General features: G+C 44.4%; 1 protein-coding gene across 3 annotated transcripts; it reads left to right on the top strand.

Moving 5' to 3' along the window:
* The first annotated feature begins 268 nt into the window (after positions 1-268).
* fzd3a (frizzled class receptor 3a) lies at positions 269-27,350 on the top strand. 3 transcript variants are annotated; one of them, XM_020496846.2, is made up of 9 exons: positions 269-493; positions 1,364-1,970; positions 14,322-14,518; positions 14,805-15,267; positions 15,465-15,764; positions 16,135-16,386; positions 24,587-24,735; positions 25,172-25,429; positions 25,654-27,350. In XM_020496846.2, the coding sequence occupies exons 2-9, from the start codon at positions 1,677-1,679 to the stop codon at positions 25,910-25,912; spliced, it is 2,172 nt and encodes a 723-aa protein (XP_020352435.1). In that variant the 5' UTR covers positions 269-493; positions 1,364-1,676; the 3' UTR covers positions 25,913-27,350. The 3 variants fall into 3 exon arrangements, with proteins under 3 accessions (XP_020352435.1, XP_020352436.1, XP_020352437.1); XM_020496847.2 differs by having other exon boundaries at positions 1,437-1,970; XM_020496848.2 differs by having other exon boundaries at positions 1,442-1,970.
* The last annotated feature ends 142 nt before the right edge of the window (positions 27,351-27,492 follow it).

Here is a 27,492-nt window from a genome sequence, read left to right on the forward strand (position 1 = left end):
TGCAATCCGCAACACACAAGGTGCGGCATGCATGTGGTTTCAGTGGGGACAATGTCACCGTTCACAATGTTGCATATCACGCAGAGCATGTTGCACACACGATACGGATGTTGTCTAGTTTGTAACACATGTTGCCATTCAGGGAGTTTGATGACTTCATAGCCTATATTCTCCACATTTTTCTCACGTCTTTCCATTTGTATTTTATTCCTTGTAGATGTAGGGCTTCAGTGCGCACAACGTGTGAACCTCATTCAAACAAATCATTTTGTCATTTCAAAACTGAAAAGGCAAGCATCTGAGTTCAGTTGGCTGCGCGTCTGTGTTTAATGCGCGCTCTCGCTCTTCGAGGCCATCGGTTGTAAACCTGCTGGGCGAGGAGGAGGGAGAGAGGGAGAGAGGGAGCAGGAGAGGAGTGGGCTATTCACTCATTGTTACGGCCTCGAGGAGCGGCGAAGACCCCAACACGTGAATTCATCTTCCCGACAGAAAGGTAAAATCGTCTTATTTTATGATATATTTCTGGCACCCACCTAGATATTTTCTGTTACAGAATTGCGGACACGTGTATTGGCAACACGGCTGGATCGTAGTAACGTTAAATCATCGGATACGCCTGGAGAGATTCAGTTTAGGTCGACTAGTCACGGTACGGTCAGTATCAGTTGAGATGAAGTAGCCCAACCGTCATCTTTTGTTCTGCTTCATAAAATGTTTATTTTTGTCGGATAAAATGTGTTTATCCATTAGGCGCTGTCGGAGGAGTGACCAGCTGCCTTTGACATATATATACTACTGTAGTTTCATGTCATCACTGTTGTGTCTATTTACCGGTAGTTTTGTAACATGGTTCTAAGCATGTAATGCGCAACAATCCTGCCGAAGACGCCAGTAAATGCTATTACGCACAGTCATTTGCCTACAGTGCAAGCCACTACCAGTATATTCAATTGTGAAATGTCACATAATGTTTGAAATGTTTCGGGGTTGTTTTACGTGTCATATTTGAAAGTGCATGGTCTGTTAGTGGTAATGGATGCTGTGGAAAATAGGTTCTGGCGAATAATTATCTTGCAACAGGGTGTGTGCGTATTTAGAGAGACAATATATAATGCAAATTGGTATAACTTTACTATTATGGTGCCGTTAAGCTACTACAGAAATACAATTGGTGCACTAATTCACTCATTCAATATCCGCCCACATACCAGATTATAATCCCCATGAATAGATTATAAAGCCTAATTTCTCATTATGTGCCTCTTAAAATATTGTGTTAAGATGCATCATTAATTGTAGTCGCATTTGCAATTGTTTACATTTTGTAAACATTTATTATCTCCCCTCTCTATTCTCCCCCCAGATCCCTTGACATCTACACTTATTGCAGGGATCCACTCTCTGATCCTAATCATTGTTCATATTCTGTGTATAAGCACAGCGGCCTGGTGAGAAGTGGTCCAACACCCAACGCCAGGACTCATGCTCAGGTGATGGTGCTCCTATGACTCAAGAGGGAGATGGAAACAGCCAGCCTCAGCCATGGCGTCCATCTTGGATTATACCCACGCACACAGACTGTCACTCTCTGAGACCAGGAACAGGACCAGTCTCTCCCCTGACTGTCAATTACCTGTACCACGCGTGAGCTCTCTCTCTTGCGCCAACCTTTGTGAATGAGGGTGATCATTCGGACTGTCCCTGTGTCCAGCCTGGGTCCCTCCTTACCCCTGTCCCTGCCCCTGCCTGCGGGGACCATGGGGCTCCTGTGGGTGCTGTGTGTGTCCATGCTGATGGCTCCAGCAGTGGTGGTAGAAGCCATCCCCATGGAGTCTGCTGCTGGGAGCCACAGCATGTTCACCTGTGAACCTATCACCCTGCGCATGTGTCAGGGGCTGCCCTATAACTCCACCTTCATGCCCAATCTCCTCAACCACTACGACCAGCAGACCGCCGCGCTCGCCATGGAGGTAAACACTGACTCACTATTTTTCATGTCTTGCTCTCTCTCTCTTGCTCTCTCTCTTTCTCTCATTTCCAGGCTGTATCACATCCGGCCGTGATTGGGAGTCCCACAGGGCGGCGCACAATTGGCCAAGCGTTGTCCAGGTTTGGCCGGGGTAGGCCGTCATTGTAAATACGAATATGTCCTTAACTGACTTGCCCAGTTAAATAAAGGTGAACAAAATATATATCATGTGTCTGGATGAAGAGACACATGCTGCAACTGTACTCTCCTTATCTGTGCCAGACTCTATGGTCTGTCTGCCCCATGGACATCGTAACAGTAGCAGACAGTGCTACCATGGATAATGGCATAACCGGTAATGTTGATAATATCAAAGTGGTAGCCTACTTTTAGTCGGCTCCTCTAGCCCAGGGGACTGAGAATATATTACAAAAACATTATGTGATAAATTAACTTTTAACATTTCTTTTGGGGCCATTTTTAAAACCATCAATTATTAAATGACTCTGTGAAATGAATTGTGTGGTGGTCTAATCTGCTGCAGCAACCTGCTGTTTCTGCTGTGACAGACAAGCCAACAGCAACTAGAGACGATTTCAAAGTCATTTCTGCTTTAGAGACTATAAAAACCCATTTTATGTAACAGGCTTTGCTTCGTGGGCTTAACATTTGGCTAGGATCTAGATCCACTCTGCTGAAGTGAAGTGAATTAACAGTCCTGCTCATGATACGATGTTGGATTCCAGCCGCTGCCGGATTAAGCTGGCTGTACAGTGCATTATTTACCCATGTTTATTGTTCTAATTCCGGTATCTATGGAGCTGTAACACACTCACACATACAGTGCATTAAGAAAGTATTCAGACCTCTTCCCTTGTTCCACATTTTGTTACGTTACAGCCTCATTCTAAAATGGATTAAAAAAAAAAATCTTTATCAATTTACACACAATAGCCCATAATGACAAGGTGAAAACGTAAGTATTCAGACCCTTTGCTATGAGACTCGAAATTGAGCTCAGGTGCATCCTGTTTCCATTGATCATCCTTGAGATGTTTCTACAGCTTGATTGGAGTCCACCTGTGGTAAATTCAATTGATTGGACATTATTTGGAAAGGCACACAGCTGTCTATAGAAGGTCCCACAGTTGACATTGCATGTCAGAGAGAAACCAGGCCATGAGGTCAAAGGAATTGTCTGTAGAGCTCTGAGACAGGATTGTGCACAGATCTGGAGAAGGGTACAATTTTTTTTCTTCAGCATCGAAGGTCCCCAAGAGCTCAGTGGCCTCCATCATTCTTAAATGGAAGAAGTTTGGAACCACCAAGACTCCTCCTAGAGCTGGCTGCCCGGACAAACTGAGCAATTGGGGGAGAAGGGCCTTGGTCAGGGAGGTGACCAAGAACCCGATGGTCACTCTGACAGAGCTCCAGAGCTGGGGCGAAGATTCACCTTCCAACAGGACAACGACCTTAAGCACACAGCCAAGACAACGCAGGAGTGGCTTAGTGACAAGTCTCTGAATGTCCTTGAGTGGCCCAGCCAGAGCCCGGACTTGAACCCGATCGCACATCTCTGGAGAGACCTGAAAATAGCTGTGCAGCGACGCTCCCCATCCAACCTGCGACGCTCCCCATCCAAGAATGCCAAATCTTTTCAGTCTCCTGAGGGGGAAAAGGTGTTGTTGATCCTTCACAACTGTCTTGGTGTGTTTGGACCATGATAGTTTTTTGGTGATGTGGACACCAAGGAACTTGAAACTCTCGACCCGCTCCACTACCTCCCCGTCGATGTGAATGGGGGCGTGTTTCTCCCTCCTTTTCCTTTTGTCCATGATCATCTCCTTTGTCTTGCTCACTACAGGTGTGCCAAGCTTGTCACGTCATACCCAAGAAGGCTCGAGGCTGTACATTTGCAGACATTTCTAAAAACCTGTTTTTTGCTTTGTCATTACGGGGTATTGTGTGAAGATTGATGAGCGATTTAAAAAAAATAATAATTAAATGGGAAAAAAAAGATTTTTTAGAATAAGGCTGTAACGTAACAAAATGTGGAAAATGTGAAGTGGTCTGAATACTTTTCCTAATGCCCTGTACGCACACACAGAGCTGGCGGCTATAATGCACGAATGTGTCCTTGCTTTTGACTGTTGAGTGATCCTCTTTACAAGCTTGATTGTTGGCATTTGAACTCAATCAGAGAGCAGCTGCATTGCCTCGTTAGGTGAATCTAGTGGCATGTATATCTATCTATGTAGATTCATCTATCCAGTACTTAGCAGGTTGCTTCCTTGCCTTTCCATCCCCCTCCATCCATCCATCTGATCCATCCACCCAATGCTCCATGCCACCCAACCCCACTCTCCACCACTACCCACCTCTCTCTGCCCACTCAGAGGGGCAATGGAGGGGATGATACTGAATGCTGAGCCCTGTCCGCCCACTTGTTCCTATCCTACTATTAGGGGACTGAGATGGAGGAGGCAGAGAGGGAGGAAGAGAGAGTGAGCGAGAGAGCAAGGGATATGTGGGAGTTATGTAAGTAAACTCTGCTCTGAATGTGCCCTGGCCTCTGGGAGATAGAGAGAGGCACTACATCCCATCTGCACTAAGTGAACCCAGCTTATCCCTTTTAAATATCCCATCACATTCCCATGCCATTCCCTGTAGTATTCCCAAAGTATTCCTGAGATCCCGACCTCAGTTGAAGGGGTTTAATCAGTTGTTGTTCATAACCCAAAGCAGTTATTATTATTTGGCTGTAACAAAAACTACCCTAGAAAAAAAAAAAAAAACTACCCTAGATGTGAACCAGTTAGCAGTGTTAGCTTGACTTATAAACCACTGTTATTTTTTTAGCCCAGGTTTTCTTTTTTTACACTTGTTTAGTTTGAATGTGCACTAAACTAAGGCTTTTGGTTAGAGAACAGTTCAGTTTGATTAGACATGCTTTCACCAGCATGTCTCTGTTAGCGCATTCAAAAGCTAGTTTGATGTTTGGAAAACACATGAATCCCAATAGATGAGGAAGAGTGCGGCTCCAAAACGCCTCTCTATCTCTATGTCCATGTTGTCTCTTCATACTAGCCTTGGCATGGCCGACCGGTCCATGGGAGAATACCAGAGCCTTTAAGAAGAGAAAAAGCCAAATGAGGATTGACAGTTGATTTGAAAGGGAATTAGGTCCACCCAATAGCCATGATAATGATGATGAATGGCTTGTAGCGTGGATAAATTGTGACTTGGACGAGAACCAATGGCTCCCTTTCATCCCTGTCTGGAGAGAAAACCCTCAGAAGTGGTGTGCCTTTTAAAGATCTTCATGTCTTTTCCTTCTAAGTGAGGTTGGGGCTGGGAAATTTGTAGCATAACTGGCTAGCCCTTGCCTCTAGAGTAAAAAAAAAAAAAACGCTCAGTATCTACATCCCCCAAACCCCAACCCTCATTTAATCATCCTCCAGTATCGTGTTTTTCAGTTTGCTTTCTGTTTTTTGGCTCTGTGTTGGCTGACCATTTGGTGCACAAATTACACCTCTCAAAATAAGCTCCCAGTCAGTCAGTCGTTGGGGATTGTTGTGGCTGTGACTGACCTCAGTTTAACCCCACTGCTGAAGTGGGACAGCAGCCTGAATACTGGGAATCTGCTATTTCTGTGCCATCTTCTGTGCTTGCTAAGAAAAGGAGCTTCGGTGGTACATCTGTATGGAGTGATATTAGTGCCACCATAAATTTCATATGAATTTACTCATTTCAGATTCAATTTCTGATGGGACTAGTATCACTCCCTAGATCTGACTGGCATGGGTAGAAGATAGATAGACAGACTATATATACATAAGTATGTGGACACCTCTTCAAATTAGCGGATTCAGCTATTTCAGCCACACCTGTTGTTGACAGGTGTATGAAATCGAGCACACAGCCATCCAATCTCCATAGACAAACATTGACAGTAGAATGGCCTTACTGGAGAGCTCAGTGTCTTTCAATGTGGCACCGTCATAGGATACCACCTTTCCAATCAGTTCATCAAATGTTTGCCCTGCTAGAGCTGTAAGTGCTGTTATTGTGAAGTGGATACGTCTAGGAGCAACAACGGCTCAGCCATGAAGTGGTAGGCCACACAAGCTCACAGAAAGGGATCCCAGAGTGCTGAAGCGCATAGAGCGTAAAAAACGTCTGTTCTCAGTTGCAACACTCACTATCGCGTTCCGAACTGCCTCTGGAAGCAGCGTCAGCCCAAGAACTGTAGGTTGGGGGCTTCATGAAATGTGTTTCCATGGCCAAGCAGCCCCACACAAGCCTAAGGTCAACATTTACAATGCCAAGCATTGGTTGGAGTGGTGTAAAGCTCGCCGCCATTGGACTCTTGGAGCAGTGGAAATGCATTATCTGGAGTGATGAATCACGCTTCACCATCTGGCAGTCCGATGGATGAATCTGGGTTGTGCGGATGCCGGGAAAACGCTACCTGCCCCAATGCATAGTTGCCAACTGTAAAGTTTGGTGGAGGAGGAATAATGGTCTGGGGCGGTTTTTCAGGGTTCGGTCTAGGCCCCATAGTTCCAGTGAACGGAAATCTAAAAGCTACAGCATACAATGACATTCTAGGCGATTCCGTGTTTCCAACTTTGTGGCAACAGTTTGGGGAAGGCCCTTTCTTGTTTCCGCATGACAATGCCCCCGTGCACAAAGCGAGGTCTTGCCTTTTACCAATAGATTATTGAATCTATTGGTACAGTATGGCTGACTAAATGTAATATTTATGAAACAATAATGAACAAATAATAGTTTAATTATTATAATGAATCATTCCCCCATTTTATGCCTTTTGTCAGTGTTTGACATGTGTAACCTCTACAGATAAGCTTTATGTTGTATATAAAACAGAAACTCCATCCGTCCGCTGTAAATTCATATAAAAGGCTGACTGTGGTCTCTGATGACCGTCAGACACACGTGCACAGTATGCAGATAACACATGGCTAGTAGCTAGCGAGGGATGTACGATACATGTTATGGTCTGATAAACCCAGCTCACTCTGACCCAAACCCACAATAGACCTCTGTTTTATTTAATGTCAAACATGCTGTTTATAAGCTCCGGACTGAATGGAATCTCTCTTTCTCTCTTTCTCTCTCTCTCTCTCTCTCTCTCTCTCTCTCTCTCTCTCTCTCTCTCTCTCTCTCTCTCTCTCTCTCTCTCTCTCTCTCTCTCTCCCCCCCTCTTTGTCTTTGTCTTTCTCTCTTTCTCAACAACAACTGGTGTGTGTGGTTAATAAACAGTAATGTGAATAACACGGCCGGCTAGCTGAAGGAGGAGGTGGCCCATCCTTCTCTCCCTTTCTCTCCTCTGCCATATCTCAGTCTTTTGTCCTTCGCTCCCTCCCCTTCCCCCATGCGAGGCACACTGCACGGTTGCCTGGGAAACGGGTCCCAATTGTGTCGTTAACAAAGGGGCAAGCTTTCTGTGGCGCTCAGGAGGTGGTCCCCGCTCGCCGCCCTCTGACCCCTGCTGAACACACCACGGCCCCATCCTTAAACTAGTCCCTCCGTCTGTTGGTGCATCAGCCGTTGCCATGGCAGTCAGGGTAGAAATGCAGAGAATTGAGCAGAGAGGGGGAAAGGAAGGAAGGAGCAGAGAGGGAAAGAGGAGAACGCGGGAGTGGATGGATGGAGGGATAGATGGGAATAGAAGATAAATCCAGTCAATTGTGAGACTTCTTCCAGATATTTAATAGTAGTATATCACTCAGATCAGCTGTCTGTGTAGATATAGTACATTGTTGATTGATCTGTCATTCATTCTCTTATCAGTGATTTAATTTGAGTCAAAAATAAGCTTTACCGGACCGGTCATGAAATAGACATAAGACAAATATCACACACACACACAATCCTCAAAGTAGCAATTTGTTTTTTAATTTATGTATTTTTGAGGGCAGCATTTTCAAGATGGCTTCATATAATTTGACCACTTTTTTGGAGATCCAAAATCTCTTAACTACCCCCATAAATACATAATCACATTACAGTGAGTTGAAATTGCATTATCATACTTATCCTCAGGGCTAGAACAGCATTTGACAGAATTGTATGTATTACACGCTTGAGCCACTTATATAGTAACAGTGGAGTGAGGGGGCTCTGGGGCAAAAGCAGACCAATCTCCGCCGTGCGTACGCACGCACACCCACACACACACACACACACACACACACACACACTCACCCACACACACACACACACACCCACACACACACACCCACACCCCCACACCACACACCCACCCACACACCCACACCACACACCCACACCACACACACACACACAGCCAACCTCTGGCAGACACACAGCAGCTGTTTCTAATGTGACTAAGTTACCATAATCCACTGTTCTGTTCCAGAGCACACAAGACAAGACGTCTTAAATTTGTTTGGGCTGCCATGTGGATAAAGATAGACACACACACACACACACACTAGGGTTGAATGGCGGAACCGGTTACTGGGATTTACCGCCAAAAAACACTCCCTTTTCCCCGGATAAATAACTGCGAGAAACCAGTAAATTATAATCCATTATGTATATGAACAGCATGGCGTGAAATGGAACTGTTAAATGATATGTGAAGTCTAAATCTGTCTTCTCTACGGCCTCTCTGCATGATGAATCATCAACGCTCAGGGTGGGGACAGACAGCCCATCTCAGTATGGAGCGCAGCTCACAATGCATGTAGACCTATCGTCTCACTCATCTTGGTAACTTTTATTCTTGTCACAGGTAGGCCTGCATTTGCTGCAGCAGAGTCAGTAATATAAAGAGTGAATGTGCGTCTAATTTACCCATCGCCGTCGGGCTTTCGGGGGTCACCTTCTTTTTTAATTGTAAAAATAATTGTTTTTATGTTGCAGCTGCAGAGTTTTAACTCGAATACCGTTTCTTTAAATCAGTGTGCACACTCTCTCACAGTCTTTCTCTCTCTCCATCAACTCCATTCAGATTGCATCCAAAATAGATCATCCTGTTCTAGATTGATATATAGCCCTATGTACAGATGTTGTAGCCCACCTCCTTCAGGTAATACATTCAATGCAGTATTAGTCTTATATTCAGCTAATTAATGATGGGTTATGCATAGTAAGCTTCTAATTTATAGCCTCTGTCTCTTGCGCAATACGCACGTAATCTGCTGGCCTCTCTCCTTTAAAAAAAATGCTCCTTAGCTCTTGGAGTCCCGTGCATGGAAAGCTAGACCAAATTTTTGTTTGCATTTCTTCAACCAATAGACTATTGGAAGAGGGACGAAAGCGCTTTGTTTGCTGAATGTGAAATACAGCAGCCCGATAGAACTCACCGGTGGTTTGAAAGAAGAGCGAACGCTCGATGGCGGTAGGCTACAGCAGTTATTTATTCAGACCCATAACACTTCTGTCTTCACGAAGAGAAGTGAAAGCGGCAGCGTAGCCTAGTGGTTAGAGCGTTGGACTAGTAACCGGAAGGTTGCGAGTTCAAACCCCCGAGCTGACAAGGTACAAATCTGTCGTTCTGCCCCTGAACAGGCAGTTAGCCCATTGTTCCCAGGCCGTCATTGAAAATAAGAATATGTTCTTAACTGACTTGCCTGGTTAAATAAAGGTAAAAAAAAATTTAAAAAGCCTTCTGCATCTTATTCCAGTCCTATATTATTGAAGGATGTCATTCAATTTCTAAAGACAAGGACAACAAAACGTATTTCATTTCACTTTTGGAAGCGAGGAATGAATAAAACAACAATAGAGAGAGAAAGAGGAGGTAGACTAATAACATTAGGGGAAATATTATGAAAGGTATATGTGCCAGCCTACTAATTATACAAATAGGCCCTATTATATTTAAAAATGAAAGTCAAATTTGCTAGCCTATACTTGTAACATTGTAGGCCGCATGTGCTGCACCAGAATCGCATGTTCTCTCCCTGCTTTATCATGGTTTGAACACATTATTCCAGTACATATAATACAGTATAATACAACACAGTACAGTAATGCAGTCCACACTGAGAAATATTAGCCTAGTGGAGCTAGTTTCATTTATTTCACCAAGAGAACATATACCTAGCTACATCTATGGGCTTTTCTGTTTTTCTGTTGTGCTAAATGTGCAGTAGCCTATATCATATATGTATTGGATAACGGCACATGTGTGCTAGGGCTCATAAAATGTCTTTAAATGTAGGGTTTATAAAATGTCTTTAATGTAGGGCTCATAAAATGTCTTTAAATGTAGGGTTTATAAAATGTCTTTAAATGTAGGGTTTATAAAATGTCTTTAAATGTAGGGTTTATAAAATGTCTTTAAATGTAGGGTTTATAAAATGTCTTTAATGTAGGGCTCATAAAATGTCTTTAAATGTAGGGTTTATAAAATGTCTTTAAATGTAGGGTTTATAAAATGTCTTTAAATGTAGGGTTTATAAAATGTCTTTAATGTAGGGCTCATAAAATGTCTTTAAATGTAGGGTTTATAAAATGTCTTTAATGTGGGGCTCATAAAATGTCTTTAAATGTAGGGTTTATAAAATGTCTTTAAATGTAGGGTTTATAAAATGTCTTTAAATGTAGGGTTTATAAAATGTCTTTAAATGTAGGGTTTATAAAATGTCTTTAAATGTAGGGTTTATAAAATGTTTTTCATGTATGGTTCACCAGGCTCAGGTAGTATCAGACTTTAATTTGGTTTTTATCAAATCCAGACATAAACCTATTTATATGAATTATAATGCTTTTGAAAGACACTTCCGGTTTTGGCAGGAAATACCGGGTTACCCGGGAGAAGCGTGATTCATTCTCGGGATGGAACATCTGTAAAATACCGGGAAAATATTCAACCCTCTAACACGCACACACACGCGCACACAGGCTGTACCATACATTCATCTCGTACTAGAACACACATCTGCCTTGGAAGTGCGGAGGCAGAGAGCAGAAGAAAGGCAAACCCCAGATGCTTATCCACTTGAAGTTAAATCATCCCTGTCCTGTCTGTGTGTGTAATACACCATGTAATGCACCACGACAGGGCTCTGATGAGGGAATGCATGTCACCGGACTGGAGGCTGGCGAAGGCTAGGGAAGGGTGCCACCCTGTTTGATTCTATACAGATCAGATCAACGTGGATGTGTTCGCCTGCTTGTTTGATCTCAAAGATTTGATTAGGAAGATGGTGCCAGGTGTGTCATAAGATCTTGGTTTAATGAAAAGGAATGCTCGAGGGTTGGGGTAACAGGCATTTACCGATTGGTTGCTGTGAAGGAAGTTCTTCCCCATAGAGATCCTATAATACACTCTATTTCATTCTGTGTTTCTTCCCATCTTCCCATCGCCTCAAGCGAGACTGTTTTGGGCCTTGTGTCTGCAGGCGGTCCATTTATTCAGAACTGATTGCTTTGACTGTTTTTGACAGGTGTGGAAGTGAACCAATCTACTAAAATACACATAAACAAGAAAAAAGCCTTGTACAGATGCAGTAGTAAGTCACCAAACACAGTAAAACCCACACAAAATACTAAATAATTCCCCTGGTGATGATGAGGACGTGTGGCATTTGCTCTGCCGTGCTTAACTGTACATCTATAAACTCAAATACTGTATGTGTGGATATATATATATATTTTTTCTACTGCATTCAATATTTTGTCCAGAGGATGTCAGTCATCTCAGACGTCTGCCTGAGCCCTATGTTCCAACTGTCACTGAACTGTCTAATAAAACCGCACATCAACGTCACCTCCTTTATGTTATGGTCAAATGAAAATCTGAAGGCAGAAATATTGTGTTTGATATTGTACAAAGCATTTACAAAAGCTGTCGGGATGTGGATGTGATGTAGGTTCTTTGTGTGGGAATCGGCAAGCCTAACAGCCGTCCTAATCCCTTTAAATACAGGCAGGCGTCTGGGAGACAGCCCAGACTGAACACTGGTGTCAGAAGTGGAATTCTGTCTACATTTCTATGTTAGAATTACGATGAATGAATGGTGTAATATGTAGGCTAAGCTATGGTGATGATGGATGAAAAGGTAGCTGCGCCTCCTATCCTAGTCATAGGAAGAGTGTGTGTGTGTGTGTGTGTGTTGCGTGTGCGTGCGTGTGAGGGAGGGAGGAAGTGTATGTGGTATTGAATATAATAGTGCTGCTGTGTATTCCTCTGTCTTGGAGACTGAATATAGGTTAAGTTAATATACAATATGTAACTTTTTGGTTGACCCGACCAAATTCACATAGAAATGTTAGTTATAGATCTTTCATTCATTCTATTTGCGCTATTTATGTACTTCCCATTTTTAAGTTTTGTTTGTGTCTTTAACTTTAACTTTTGTACTTCAAAATTCAAAAGGCACTTTTTTGCAGGTGCATGGCAACAGTTGAACAAGATGAATGAAAAAGGAAACCACACACTGCTCTTGATAGTATCACTGATCTTTAATAAGCTTTACGTATCGGCCTCACGGCCTTCGTCAGAGATTTTGTGAATTTCTTTAAATTAGCACCCTTATGTAGACCTAGCAGTACATTTGAATGACCTAAAGCATGACATTTCTACCTTTAGATTTTGTGGCATAGAGAGAGTTAAGATATCAGACAGGGGAGGTGATATTAATAATACTCTGAGTAAAAGACAATGCTTTTGGATTTTTACCCTCCTGACATTATTTCCTAAAGGTCTTAATGATGAAATGTACGTTATGTTGTGAATTTGAACATGAATTATGTCCCTATTTAAGGTTACTCTGCTGTTTGTCATACGATGTACCAAATGATTAATGAAAACATGCTATGTCCTCCTTGTGGTTTTACAGACGTGTTTAATACGTCTTATTTACACACTTTATTTGAATATTTATGAAATGCATATTGTTATATTTGGTAGCACTTATTTGTTTTTCCTTCACCTCCAACCCCCTTCGATGTGTAGAACGGATGTGGGTGGGGCTAGGTCTACATAAGGGTGCTAATTTAAAGAAAATCCCAAAAGCTCTGACGAAGGCCGTGAGGCCGATACGTAAAGCTTATTAAAGATCAGTGACACTATCAAGAGCAGTGTGCGGGTTCCAACCGAGGACAGATGATTTTTATGCGCATCCCATTCTTGTGTGGCTTACCACTTTGCGGCTGAGCCGTTGTTGCCCCTAGACATTTCCACTTCACATTAACAGCACTGACAGCTCTAGCAGGGCAGACATTTGATGAACTGACTTGTTGGAAAGGTGGCACCCTATGATGGTGCGACGTTGAAAGTCACTGAGCTCTTCAGTAAGGCCATTCTACTGACAATGTTTGTCTATGGAGATTCCATGGCGGTGTGCTCGATTGTATACTCCTGTCAGCAACGGGTGTGGCTGAAATAGCCAAATCCACTAATTTGAAGGGGTTGTTCACATACTTTTGTATATATAGTGTATATTTAATACATATCCACTGAATAAAAACCCTGTTCTGTTCCCCTATTACTCCCTATTAATGAAATTCCATTTAGCTCATCTTCCCATTTTGGCTGCTTGGGTCCCTGTCTTGTCCCCCTCCCCCACTCCCCCTCTCCCTGTCACAGTCACAAAGGCTGGCCCCAGCAGGAGCAGGATGCGTCTAGCTTGGCCCTGGGTGGGGCTAGGGGCCGGTGGGGACCCTTTCTTCACTCCCCCTGGGGATTTGCATACTAAAGCCATGCCTCACAGCTGCTAGCTAGCTACCGTTCTCTCCCTGAATGCATATTGGCAGAGAGGGAAGTGTGTGTGTGAATGTGCGTGCGTGCGTGCGTGTGTAACAGCGTTGCCCTCCCCCAAACACAAAGGACTCTCCAGAGCCCCTGCCTGTGCCGGGTATCTGATGAACGGGGGGGGGGGGGTTGGGTTACCAAGCCTGTCCTACTCCTCCTCTCTCCCTCCCTCCTTCTCCTCCCTCTGTCTTATTGCCAGGTTGGTGGGAGAAAGGGGGAGGAGGATTATGAGGATAGGGGACGGAGTTGTGTTTTTTGAGTCGGCTCCAAACTATGTCAGACAAGATGATACTGTCTGTTTTGTGCTCTCATTTTGGCTTCACATGAATAATGTCCTGCTTTAAAAGACTGTTCTGTTGTCTGTGTGTGTGTGTCTCTTTAATGCTGAGGGGTTGAGTGTTTGACAGGTTCTGTGGTAGATGCACAGTGTGCTTGACATGCGGTGTGTGCGAGTGTCTCCGTGTGTATGATTGTATATGACAGAAGACGTATGATGTGTGTGAAACACAGACACACTCCATAACCCCCCGCCCTCTCATACTCCGCTGTTGACTATACACCTCCTGACAGTCTTGTGTTTTCCTCTCCCCTCCGCAGCCCTTCCACCCCATGGTGAACCTGCAGTGTTCGTCAGAACTCAGGATGTTCCTGTGTGCCCTCTACACTCCAGTGTGTACAGAGTACGGACGCATGACACTGCCCTGCCGACGGCTGTGCCTGAGAGCCAAGGGAGACTGTTACAAACTCATGGACATGTTCGGCGTCACCTGGCCAGAAGAGATGGATTGTAACAGGTTAGTAGTCTACTGTACTGTCGGGTACACTTTTACACACATGGGGCACATATGTATTTTTTGGTATCATTCCTTTTACCATGAATTTATCAGGAAATACCTGGTCATTCTGTACCATAGCATCAATAAGAATGGCAAAATGGTAATTGCACAATGGTAACACGTGATTTCCTAGCAAATGCAAGGTCAAAACTGTGGAAACAGTATTGTAAAATACTACCTTTGTGTCTTTCTGTAGTTTAAATATAATGTGTCTAACATAAGCTGTTTCCTCTCCGTCCCCCAGGTTCCCAGACTGTGACGAGCCATACCCCCGTCCTGCAGATCTGCTGTCCAGGTCAGACTCCACAGAGTCGCCCATCTCCGTCCAGCGCGACTATGGCTTCTGGTGCCCCCGCGAGCTCAAGATCGACCCCGACCTGGGCTACACCTTCCTGGGTGTGAGGGACTGCTCGCCCCCCTGCCCCAACATGTACTTCCAGCGGGACGAGCTGGTCTTCGCCCGCTACTTCATCGGCGTGGTGTCCATCGTCTGTCTCTCGGCAACCCTCTTCACCTTCCTCACCTTCCTCATCGACGTGTCCAGGTTCCGCTACCCGGAGCGGCCGATCATCTTCTACGCCGTGTGTTACATGATGGTGTCCCTGGTCTTCTTCCTGGGCTTCCTGTTGGAGGACCGGGTGGCGTGCAACGCGGCGAGCCCCGGGCGCTTCCGGGCGTCCACCGTCACCCAGGGCTCCCATAACAAGGTGACCCATCGGCCGCGCAGTGATTGATTGATAACTGATTGTTTAATTAACTAATTGATTGTTTGATTTACCATTTTCTCTGTGACATTCAGGGCTATTATATAATATTTATTTTGTTGGTACGATATTTTAAATGTTCTTGGATTTTCAATATCTTCAGTCTTTTTTAAACCTTGTTCTCTTCTCCTCCCCTCCAGGTGTGCACTCTGCTGTTCATGGTGCTCTACTTCTTCACCATGGCTGGCAGTGTGTGGTGGGTCATCCTCACCATCACCTGGTTCCTGGCTGCCGTGCCTAAGTGGGGCAGCGAGGCCATCGAGAAGAAGGCCTTGCTCTTCCATGCCTGTGCCTGGGGCCTGCCCGGCTGTCTGACTGTCACTCTGCTGGCCATGAACAAGATCGAAGGGGATAGTGTCAGCGGGGTGTGTTTTGTGGGGCTGTATGACCGCACAGCGCTGAGATGGTTCCTGCTGGTTCCGCTGGGCCTGGATGTACTGGTGAGAGGGCTGGGATGAGTCACAGTGGGATAAGGCGTGTGTAACAAATGGCAGCATATTCCCTATATAGGGAATAGGGTGCCATTTGGGATGCAACCTAGGTGATTCAGCAAAGTCTTTGTAGGATGTCCTTTGTGGGTATGTGTGCACAAAGTTTACGTGTACACATGCACAACGTTCAGTAAACGTCTCCTTCGATTATACCACGGTCATACACATCTCAAAAGTCATAAGAAAGTGGATCTGAATGGAACTGAAGGAATTTATTGAAATTGTTAGCTACCCAACCAATATACCGTGTTCATTTCCTGGTCTTCTTATGTCATCATCTTTTGTCTAATCCTTCCATATCAACTCTGTCTGATTCTAGGTGGGGGTGGCGTTGCTGCTAGCGGGCATCCTGGCGTTGAACCGCGTCCGTATGGAGATCCCTCTGGAGAAGGAGAACCAAGACAAGCTGGTGAAGTTTATGATCCGCATCGGGGTGTTCTCTGTGCTCTACCTGGTCCCTCTGCTGACGGTCATAGCCTGCTACCTGTATGAGAACAGCTATAGGACTGTCTGGGAGACTACCTGGGTACAGGAGCGCTGCAGAGAGTACCACATCCCCTGTCCATACCAGGTGAGATCCATACTCTAACCAGTACACCACATCCCCTGTCCATACCAGGTCAGATTAGGGCTGCTGCAGTGACCGTATTACCGCCACGCTGGCAGTCATGAGTCATGACCGCAGTAGAATTCCACGTGACCGTTGAATCACGGTATTCTCCTCTTATGCACTCAGGACATGCATTGGTAGTACCCTAATGACAATTAGATCACTAATGGCCTGGTACTCAAGGCTCTATTGTCCCTCTAACCACCCTTACAGCAATGCAAATGCAATTGAAAATCACATCGAGCACTTATCATCAAAACAGCATCGTGCTTTTAAAACTCACCTCACTGTGATTGATCAATTTGAAGAAAGAAGTTCAACAGCAGGTGGAAACGTGGCTGTTGTGGCTGTTGTCTCAAAGCCAAACACAATGAAATGGACAGCGCTTTCTAAGGGGATGATTGATTCAAAACATCCATGTGCATACAGTGCCTTCGGAAAGTATTCAGACGCCTTGACTTTTTCCACATTTAAATCTAAATAAATCCTCCTCCATATACACACAATACCCCATATTGACGAAGCAAAAACAGTGTTTCAGACATTTTTGCAAATGTATACAAAAAATAAAATAAAAAAATCCTTATTTACATACACTACCAGTCAAAAGTTTCGACACACATACTCAATCCAGTTTTTTACATTTAAAAAAAAAAACTGTTATATATTGTAGAATAATAGGGAAGATATCCAAACTATGAAATAACACATATGGAATCATGTAGCAGAAAACAAAAGTGTTAAACAAATCTGAATATATTTTATATTTGAGATTCTTCAAAGTAGCCACCATTTGCCTTGATGACAGCTTTGCACACTCTTGGTATTCTCTCATTCGGCTTCATGAGGTAGTCACCTGGAATTTCAATTAACAGGTGTGCCTTGATAAAAGTTCATTTGTGGAATTTCTTTCCTTCTTAATGTGTTTGAGCCAATCAAGTTGTGTTGTGAGAAGGTAGGGGTGAAGATAGCCCTATTTTGTAAAAGACCAAGTCCATTTTATGGCAAGAACAACTCAAATAAGCAAAGAGAAACGACAGTCCATCATTACTTTAACATGAAGGTCAGTCAATCTGGAAAATGTCAAGAATTTCAAGAAAGTTTCTTCAAGTGCATTCGCTAAAAACCATCAAGCGATGAAACTGTCTCTCACGAGGACCGCCACAGGAACGGAAGACTGAGAGTTACCTCTGCTGCAGAGGATAAATTCATTAGTTACCAGCCTCAGATTGCAGGTCAAATAAATGCTTCACAAGTAACAGACACATCTCAACATCATCTGTTCAGAGGAGACTGCGTGAATCAGGCCTTCATGGTTGAATTGCTGCAAAGAAACCACTACTAAAGAACACCAATAATAAGAAGAGACTTGCTTGGGCCAAGAAACATGAGCAATGGACATTAGATTGGTGGAAAGCTGTCCTTTGGTCTGATGGGTCCTTAATTTGAGATTTTTTGGTTCCAACCACCGTGTCTTTGAGGAATGCTTTTCCAACTGTCTTGAAGGAGTTCCCACATATGCTGAGCACTTTCTGGCTGCTTCTCCTTCACTCTACGGTCCAACTCATCCCTGATGGTAGAGTGGCCAGACGAAAGCCACTCCTCAGTAAAAGGCACAAGACAGCTCGCTTGGAGTTTGCCAAAAGGCACCTAAAGACTCTCAGACCATGAGAAACAAGACTCTCTGGTCTGATGAAACCAAGATTGAACACTTTGACCTGAATGCCAGGCGTCACATCTGGAGGAAACCTGGCACCATCCCTATGGTGAAGCATGGTGGTGGCAGCATCATGCTGCGGGGATGTTTTTCAGCGGCAGGGACTGGGAGACTAGTCAGGATTGAGGCAAAGATGAACAGAGCAAAGTACAGAGAGATCCTTGATGAAAACCTGCTTCAGAGCGCTCAGGACCTCCGACTGGGGTGAAGGTTCACCTTCCAACAGGGCAACAACCCTAAGCACACAGCCAAGACAACGCAGGACTGGGTTAGGAACAAGTCTCTTAATGTCCTTGAGTGGCCCAGCCAGAGCCAGGACTTGAACCAGATCTAACATCTCTGGAGAGACCTGAAAATAGCTGTGCAGCAATCCTCCACATCCAACCTGACAGAGCTTGAGAAGATCTGCAGAGAAAAATGTGAGAAACTCCCCAAATACAGGTGTGCCAAACTTGTAGGGTCATACCCAAGAAAACTCAAGGCTGTAATCGCTGCCAAAGGTGCTTCAAGAAAGTACTGAGTAAAGGGTCTGAATACTTATGTAAATGTGATATTTCAGATATTAAAAAAACTAACATTTTCAAACAATTCAAACAAAAAAAACATCTTTGTCATTGTGTGTAGTTTGGTGAGGGGAAAAAAACGATTACATATATTTATAGAATAAGGCTGTAACGTAAACAACATTTGGAAATAGTCTAGGGGTCTGAATTCTTTCGAATGCACAGTATTCGTTTATGCATAAGCTTATGAGGCCAAGCCCGATAAAATTCCTTGAATCAAAATGATGCTCGTGCTGTTATACAATACACAGCTTACCACATACTATGCATGGCAGAAAAACATAAAACAAAACTGATTTAAGATGTCTTTGGTACATAATTGGTCTAGTTTATACTCCACAATTAAACGCATTTGAGTAATCGTGTGGACTTTATTATGTTGCATACTGGATGGACTGGATTACCTTATGCTACGCTCCAAAATGTCTATCCAGGAGTCTGGGAGAGAATGTATAGCCCTAGGATATGCTGTTGGTTCATTGATTGTACAGGGCGGCTTACAGTTAGCTTACAATTATAGAGAATTTGTATATGATTTTGAATAGCCTAGTAATGGGGATTTGGTTATATTTTCATAATTAATAGGCTTACATTACCTTTAGCTACAGAAAATCTCACCACTATGCTTTTCTCGTCTCTCTCTCCTTATTTTTTTTTTCTCACGTGCGCAGACGGTTTGTCAATAGTTTAGTGAAATATGTTTAGTTGCGAAAACATGTTACTATCGATGTTCCCGTACAGATTTAAGTTTGTTTCCGAAATTAAGCGCTGGGTATCTGCAGGAACAGGGTTGGAGAACCTATGGCATACAGAGTTTGGGCGGAATATCACCTGTCGCACAGCGAGAGCATGCTCCTCAAACAGTGGTTGACGTGTGTAGTGAAATAAATGGTCTTGTATTTATTTCTCAGTGGTCCATATTAAGCACAGCTCCAATATAAAACAGAAGTAGCCTATCCGGCAACATTGGAAATACCCGCAGGAAAGCGCGCAGCCTCCATTCGCTATTCGAGTGCATAGCCTACGGAATATGTCTTTTTTCCACTGCCCCTGTTCCTGCCCATTTGATAATGGGCCATTCTAAATGAAAACTCATTTGACATATTAGTAAAGACAAGATTAAATTGAGAATAGTCTGATGGGTGAAAATATGATCACGTGATGAGAGAACAGCTGTGTAGCCTGAGGCGAAGACAGAGCGCAAGCTTCTTCTTTTTTTAGCATATGGGTTGCATCGTGCAACCCATATATGTTTTGATTTCTGAGAAATTACATGGTTTGTATCATTCACAACTAAAGTTGCTAAGTAATTCCAATATATAGCGTAGCCTATAGGACCTGTTTCAAATGATCACGTTTACGCTCAACATAGCCACTTCATATAAGCACTCCATTCTATATTACTCAGCTAAGTTCAAATGATATCCTTCTTACAATAACATTATATTATATCAAATAATGTTATGGGACTTATAAGCATATATTGTCAGCTAAATGAACAAGCCTACAGCCTATGGCATAGAGCATAGCCAGATAAAATACAGTAGGCCAACTCATTTTCTTTTGCATGACAATAACCGGCTGACATAACTTCATGACCACCACAGCACAAGGTGAGATCCATACTCTAACCAATACACCATATCCCCTGTCTTACCAGGTATACCATGTACCCCCTTTCTTAAGCACTACACTACATTACATCTACTCTAACCACTACACCATACACCTGTCCTTAGGATGTAATATCAGATTATACAGCTACTGTAACCATTTCTAGAAACTACAATCAACTACACTCAAATATTATTATCACCCCTACAGTACACCAGTCATTCTCAACCAGGGGGCCTTGGACCCCTGAGGGACCTCTGTGAGCTTTCATGGGGTCCCAAGAAAAAATATGGAATTGAATTCTGGTGCCAAGTTCAATAAGGGAAAGAAAAACAACAGAGTAAGAAAAATGTATTTCAGTCTCACACAGTAGTTGTATTCCCAACACACCTAGCTCCAGTGTTCCAGTGCAAACACAGACCGGGGAGAGATCTCAGGTTGGTTCTATTTAATAGATGAAGCACTTCAGAGAAGCTACTCTCTGCCTGGAGCGGTGGAACAACATCCCCACTCATCTGGAGAAGCAGTTAATCATTCAAACACTTCATCCTTGCTGCTGTAAATTGGTAGCATTTGTGTGTGTGTGTGTGTGTGTGTGTGTGTGTGTGTGTGTGTGTGTGTGTGTGTGTGTGTGTGTGTGTGTGTGTGTGTGTGTGTGTGTGTGTGTGTGTGTGTGTGTGTGTGTGTGTGTATACAGTATATGCTTGTTTTTGTGTGTGTGTGTATGTATGTTTGAGTGTGTGTGCTGTGCTTCTTTTTCTGTCCTCCTTAAAAAGGTTTTGTGTTACTAGTTACTGTGGTGGCACAGATAGCAGAGTTTGGATGGGTAGAGAAGTGAAAAGAGTGAATAGCTTCTCTACTTGTTTGTTTGTAGCAAGTGTCTAGATGTCACTGTTTTTCAGTTCCATTGCCACGTTTGGATGTGTGATGGTGTGTAATCTCTTGCCTTTTAGTTAGTTCTAAAGGAAGGCTGGTTGGCACACAGTAGAGCATTTGTGTGCATGTGTGTCTGTCCGTGTCCGTCTCCGTGTGTTTCCATGTGTGTGTCTCAGTATGTATGTGTGTGTGTGTGTGTGTATAAATGTGTGTACCCCCAACAAAGATAGCTTATGACGGCATTAGAGGCCTGTTACGGTGGGGGGATGGAGGGAAACAGAGGGGGAAGGCCGTTGGGGAGGCAAAGAGAGTCGTTTGGGGCCTTAATCTGTCATGCAAGCGTTACTGCGTAAGAGAGCGGTGAGTTAATTTCTCCCAGAGGTTCTGTTACTGGGGGAAAGATGCATCAGAGAGAAGGGCGACACTATGGTAATGCAGTTATAAAGAAAGTAAAGCTACTGTATGGACCAAACTACACAGGCAAAATGTAATAGTGAGGAATGTCTGTGGTTTGGTAACGGCTAGTAAGGGAAGGGTACTAGTGAGGGTAATGGAACGAGTGAAAGTCTTTCGTTTTTTATATAGAACGACTGAGAATGGGCGGCCAGGTCTCTGTAGGCCCGCTGACTGCCTTTCATAACTTTGTGATGTGTGGAGGATGTGAGTGGGATGACTCTGCTTCCCCAGAGCACACAAACATACAGTAACACAGTAGCTAACATGTAAACAGACAATCTCCTGAGCACATATATACTATAAAGCTATGGTTCAGCAGAGATCTATATACAAAATATATACAAAAGTATGTGGACACCCCTTCAAATTCGTGGATTCGGCTATTTGAGCAACACCTGTTGCTGACAGTTGTATAAAATCGAGCACACATCCATGCAATCTCCATAGACAAACATTGGCAGTAGAATGGCCTTACTGAAGACCTCAGTGTCTTTCAACGTCGCACCATCATGGGATGCTACCTTTCCAACAAGTCAGTTTGTCAAATTTCTGCCCTGCTAGAGATGCCCCGGTCAACTGTAAGTGCTGTTATTGAATGGGACCGCTGAAGCGGGTAGCTCGTAAAAAATTGTCTGTAGTCGGTCACAACACTCACTCCCGAGTTCGAAACTGCCTCTGGAAGCATTGTCTGCACAAGAACTGTTCATCGGGATCTTCATGAAATGGGTTTCCATGGCCGAGCAGCTGCACACAACCCTAAGATCACCATGTTCAATGTCAAGCATCTGCTAGAGTAGTGTAAAGCTCACCGCCATTGAACTCTTGGAGAAGTGGAAACGCGTTCTCTGGAGTGATGAATCACGCTTCACCATTTGGCAGTCCGACAATCCGGGTTTGGCGGATGCCCCAATGCATAGCGCCAACTGTAAAGTTTGTTTGAAGAAGAATAACGGTCTGGGGCTGTTTTTCTAAGGGGCTAGGCCTTAGTTCCAGTGAAGGGAAACCTTAACGTTACAGCATACACTGACATTCTAGAGGATTCTGTGCTTCCAACTTTGTGGCAACAGTTTGGGGAAGGGCCTTTCCTGTTTCAGCTTGACAATGCCCCCATGCACAAAGCGAGGTCCATATAGAAATGGTTTGTCGAGATCGGTTTGGAAGAACTTGACTGGCCTGCGCAGAGCCCTGACCTCAACCCCATCGAACATCTTTGGGATGAATTGGAACGCTGACTACGAGCCAGGCCAAAAACCTTCCCAGAAGAGTGGAGGCTATTGTAGCAGCCAAAGGGGGAACAACTCCATATTAATTCCCATGATTTTGGAATGAGATGTTCGATGAGCAGGTGTCCACATACTTTTGGTCATATGTATGTGTGTGTGTGTGTGTGTGTGTGTGTGTGTGTGTGTGTGTGTGTGTGTGTGTGTGTGTGTGTGTGTGTGTGTGTGTGTGTGTGTGTGTGTGTGTGTGTGTGTGTGTGTGTGTGTGTGTGTGTGTGTGTGTGTGTGTCACAGAGAGAGAGAGAGAGAGGTCCTGTGTGGCTTAGTTGGTAGAGCGCGATGCTTGCAACACTACAATCGAGTTTGATTCGCGCAAGGAATACGAAAATCTTAGTCACTTTGGATTAAATGTCATAGAGAAAAGGAATCAGCTGTGAAAACCAACCAGTGCTACTATGGGTCAGGCCCATAGAAATATTATCACTAGATGTGTCCACCCATTACAGACCCATTGACTTGAATAAGGATGGCCATTCTATTTCAACAAGTCAGTCCTGCTGCATTCACCCTGTGCCTTTCTACTACTTCCCCTCTGATTGGCCAGAACTGTATGAGATGCCAATCTAGTGGAGTTTAGAAGATAAGACATGTTAACTGAAAGGACGTATGTCTGCAGTGATTCAGTCTCTCTCCTCTTATCTCATTCTGTTGTAATGAGGTTCTCTGAGCTCCAGGCTGCTCTGCCTGCCTGCTCCACTCATAACGAGGCAATCAGGACTGCTGTGTATGTGCGTGTGTTGGGAAAAAAACAAGGGATGTGTGTGAGTATGTTTCTTACAGGGATAGGGGGAGATAGATATGCACATACTGTACATCAGTGGAGGCTGCTGAGTGGAGTACGGCTCATAATAATGGCTGGGACGGAGTCAATGGGATGGTCTCAACCACATGGAAACCACGTGCTTGATACCAGTCTATTCACTCCATTCCAGACATTATTATGAGCCGTCCTCCCTTCAGCAGCCTCCACTGACATACATTCACTATGTGTCTGTGTATTTACTAAGGCTGCTATGGTGTTACAGCAGTGATGCAGTGTATTTGCAGGTATGGGTGAGAAGATGAGTGCTGTGTTGTGTTGTGTGCTGCTGTACTGTACCCTTCTGCAGTAGAGACCTGTGTGAGGGTACAGTGTAGCCTGAGGGTACAGGTGCACTATCTACGGGGGGGGGGGGGCACAGAAGAGAGAGGGGGGTGGAGGGAGAGAGATCAAATTAGAGGGGGGAGGTAGAGAGAGAGGGAACGATTGGGGATGGATGGGAATGGAAGTAGAGAAAATGAGAGCAGGGGTGGAGGGAGGGAATGAGAGGTAGAGGAGAGGGAGAATAAAGACAAAGGGAGGGGGAAGGAGAGAGTCATGCCATTGTGTCGGCTGCTGATTTGTTTATGCCTGTAGCGGTAAGCTGCCGAGTCTGTTAGAAAATACATGCATGTGGGAAAACACACACGACTCAGGAGTGCAGTGCCTCACTGCCTTGCAGACAACCCACCGTGGTAGTGTCATACTTACTGAGAACTACATTCTCACCCACGCAGCCGAGCAGACATACATGTACACACAGACACACACTGTTTCCCTACAGTACAGATTGCTAGTAGAGTACTCCCTTATGGCAGACCCACTCACACCTCTCTCCTCTCCATGGGTGACCTAGGTCGAGCAGACCAGCAGACCAAACCTGTCCCTGTTCATCATAAAGTACCTGATGATGTTGGTAGTAGGGATCCCTTCAGTGTTCTGGGTGGGCAGCAAGAAGACCTGCTTCGAATGGGCCAGCTTCTTCCACGGACATAGACGCAAAGAGTAAGTCTCTAAAACACGCTTTCTCTCCCTAACATCAATGTATTTCTCATGAAGAGCAATGTTTTTTAATGAATTGCACGATTAGTGCACATTTGAATTCAATCAAATAAATATGCTATTGTATATGATATGGAATGCAGGCAATGCAGTGCATCTTAATGTATTATACCTGCTGGTTTTAAGTAAAGTGGTACCAAGATTTTAAATTCAACAGTGCTGTATAGTAGTGTTAGTGAAAGGCCCACTCTCTGCGTTCACCCCCCCCCCCCGTTATCAGAGCATTAACCCCCTCTCCCATTCCCTGTTCCACACACTCCTCCTTCCTCATCTACCTTTCCACCTTCCCTCTCTCTCTCCCGTTCCTCCTCCGCCTCTCCCTCCCCTCCATCCCACCCTTCCCCTTCTCCTCGTCCCCCTCTTCCTCTCCCTTTTCCAGTAGCGTGGTCAACGAGAGCAGACAGGTACTCCAGGAGCCAGATTTTGCTCAGCTGCTCCTGCGGGACCCCAACACCCCCATCGCGAGGAAGTCCAGGGGGACATCCACGCAGGGCACCTCCACCCACGCTTCCTCAACCCACTTGGCCATGCTGGACGAGCCCCCCAGTGGGAGCACCAGCCGGGCAAGTAGTGTCCGCAGCGCCCGCAGCAAGATGAGCAGCTTCCATGGAAGTCTGCATCGATCCAGAGACAGCAGGTAGGGATGGACGGGGAGGGTGGGGTGGGAACCGCGGGGGTGACAGATTGATTTGGGGATTGAAAAAAAGCCAGATGTGGAAAACAGGTATGGATGAATAGAGGCGGAAATGTGTAGATCTGAAAGGGGTTGGAGAGTGTTAAAAACATGGAGTATTTGTCATGTTATTTACAGTCCCAGATGCCTGACCAACCATCTCTCTCCTCTCCTCTCCTCTCTGTCAGGTACACAGCATGTAGTTTCCGCGGCGTTGACGATCGCCTCCCCTATGGCAGCATGCCCCGCCTCAACGACCAATCAGGGTCCAGACACTGCAGCACCAACAGGCTAGACAGCCTATCAAAGCATGGTTCCACCCAGCGTCTGGATAGCCAATCACGGCACAGCAGCATCAGGGACCTTAGCAACATCACCCAGGCCATTCAGAGCGCCCCCGGCAATGGAATCCACAGGGTCCTTGAAGAGGATGGTGCCACGGCCTGAACTGAGACATCTAAACACTTGGCGGCAAAACAAACCTTAGCCTCTACCCTAAAACCCATGCCAACCTTTTAGCTAAACAAGAAGTGTCTAGGACATGTGTCAAACTCATTCCACAGAGGGCCAAGTTTTTGCGGGGTTTTGACTCCGCCCTTGTACTTTGTTGATGAACTAAGACCTGGAGTTCTTAATTGAAATGGAAAAATAAAAAAATCTGTAGATTCTCGGCCATCCGTGGAATGAGTTTGATACCCCTGGTCTAGGGGGTAGAGGTTGATTTTGGACTGGACATACTGCAGTCCTCTATGGCTACATTTACACAGGCAGCCCAATTCTGATCTTTTGCCCAATTACTGGTCTTTAGACCAATCAAATCAGATAATTTGCCAGTAATTGATAAAAATACAAATAAAACAGAATTGGGCTGCCTGTGTAAACTCAGCCACAGTATGGCAGTTTGAAAATAAGGAGATTAAAGGAGATTGTGAGGAAACTGGACAGTTTGACAATGTGTCTCAACATGTCTCCTCTCATTAAACAGCACTGATAAATGAAGATAGCAGACGACTTGGATTCAGAGGACAGTGTAACTTGGACTTGCAGGAGTGAGAGCTGAACCAATAAGAAGAAATCATACTCTTGGGCACAGACTGCTGATCGCCAATGCTTTTTGTTCAATGTTCTGGAGTCAGCTCTTAGTGAAGGACACTCTACCCTTTAAGTGTAGGACAGCTCTGGGATCCGTTTCAGGCTATTCATCCATACCTGACATTACAGAGCTTCTTATCTAATCGGCACATTCCACTACTCAGGGGGGTGAAAAGGGTTCAATCTAAAGGATTCTACATTATGCGTGACACAAGCACTCGTCCATGAAGGCCAAGCCGTTATTCCTGACCACATTGTTTACCTGCACGAGGAGTACGGTAGACGCGTCTCCACAACCACTGTTGTACTACACTACTATACATTGAGGTACTTTTATACGTCAATTGGTTTCATTGCACTTCTGATGGAGGCAGCTGAAGGTACTGTATGTGATGAGTAGGGCCTGAAGTGTTTCCTGACTGTGACCTGTCTAGGGAAAACTCTGGGTCCTAGTGATAATGTGAAGGTGATCGGGACAGTGTCCTGTCCTGTTGTCAATCAATTGGAAACAATTGACAATGAAACAATTGCATTGATGAATCAGCCATTGTGAAGTGAAGGGCTGTGTTGTATTACAGGATAAAAGCGGAATTCCAAACTCCAGCCTTATAGGTAGAATATGAGTTCTTTCCCCCCCATTTAGAATTAGAATCAGTAGTAGTATTACGAAATGCATACTTACTTGTATAGATAATTGTTAGCCATAACTTCTAGTAGTGGCATGTGCATAGGTGTAAATAGATTTGAGGGGGGGGGGGGTCTTTTGTTGAATTTATAATAAATCTTCTGAAAATACATCTGAGAAATGTGTAAGTGAATCTGTGCCCTAGCCTGGAAAACAAACTGAATTGCTCCATTTTACAAGTGAATCAGAGCGATTCAGTGTGGATCCAGGCTATTATGTGTGCTCCCAAGGAAATAAATGATAAGCAGGA

This window comes from Oncorhynchus kisutch, linkage group LG12 (assembly GCF_002021735.2).
Source record: "Oncorhynchus kisutch isolate 150728-3 linkage group LG12, Okis_V2, whole genome shotgun sequence".
NCBI classification, from domain to species: domain Eukaryota; kingdom Metazoa; phylum Chordata; class Actinopteri; order Salmoniformes; family Salmonidae; genus Oncorhynchus; species Oncorhynchus kisutch.

Coding starts and splice junctions, on each gene's coding strand:
- fzd3a (XM_020496846.2), top strand. CDS start 1,677: ATGAGGGTGATCATTCGGACTGTCCCTGTGTCCAGCCTGGGTCCCTCC. Junction 1,971..14,321: donor CCGCCGCGCTCGCCATGGAG/GTAAACACTGAC, acceptor TCCCCTCCGCAG/CCCTTCCACCCCATGGTGAA. Junction 14,519..14,804: donor GAAGAGATGGATTGTAACAG/GTTAGTAGTCTA, acceptor TCCGTCCCCCAG/GTTCCCAGACTGTGACGAGC.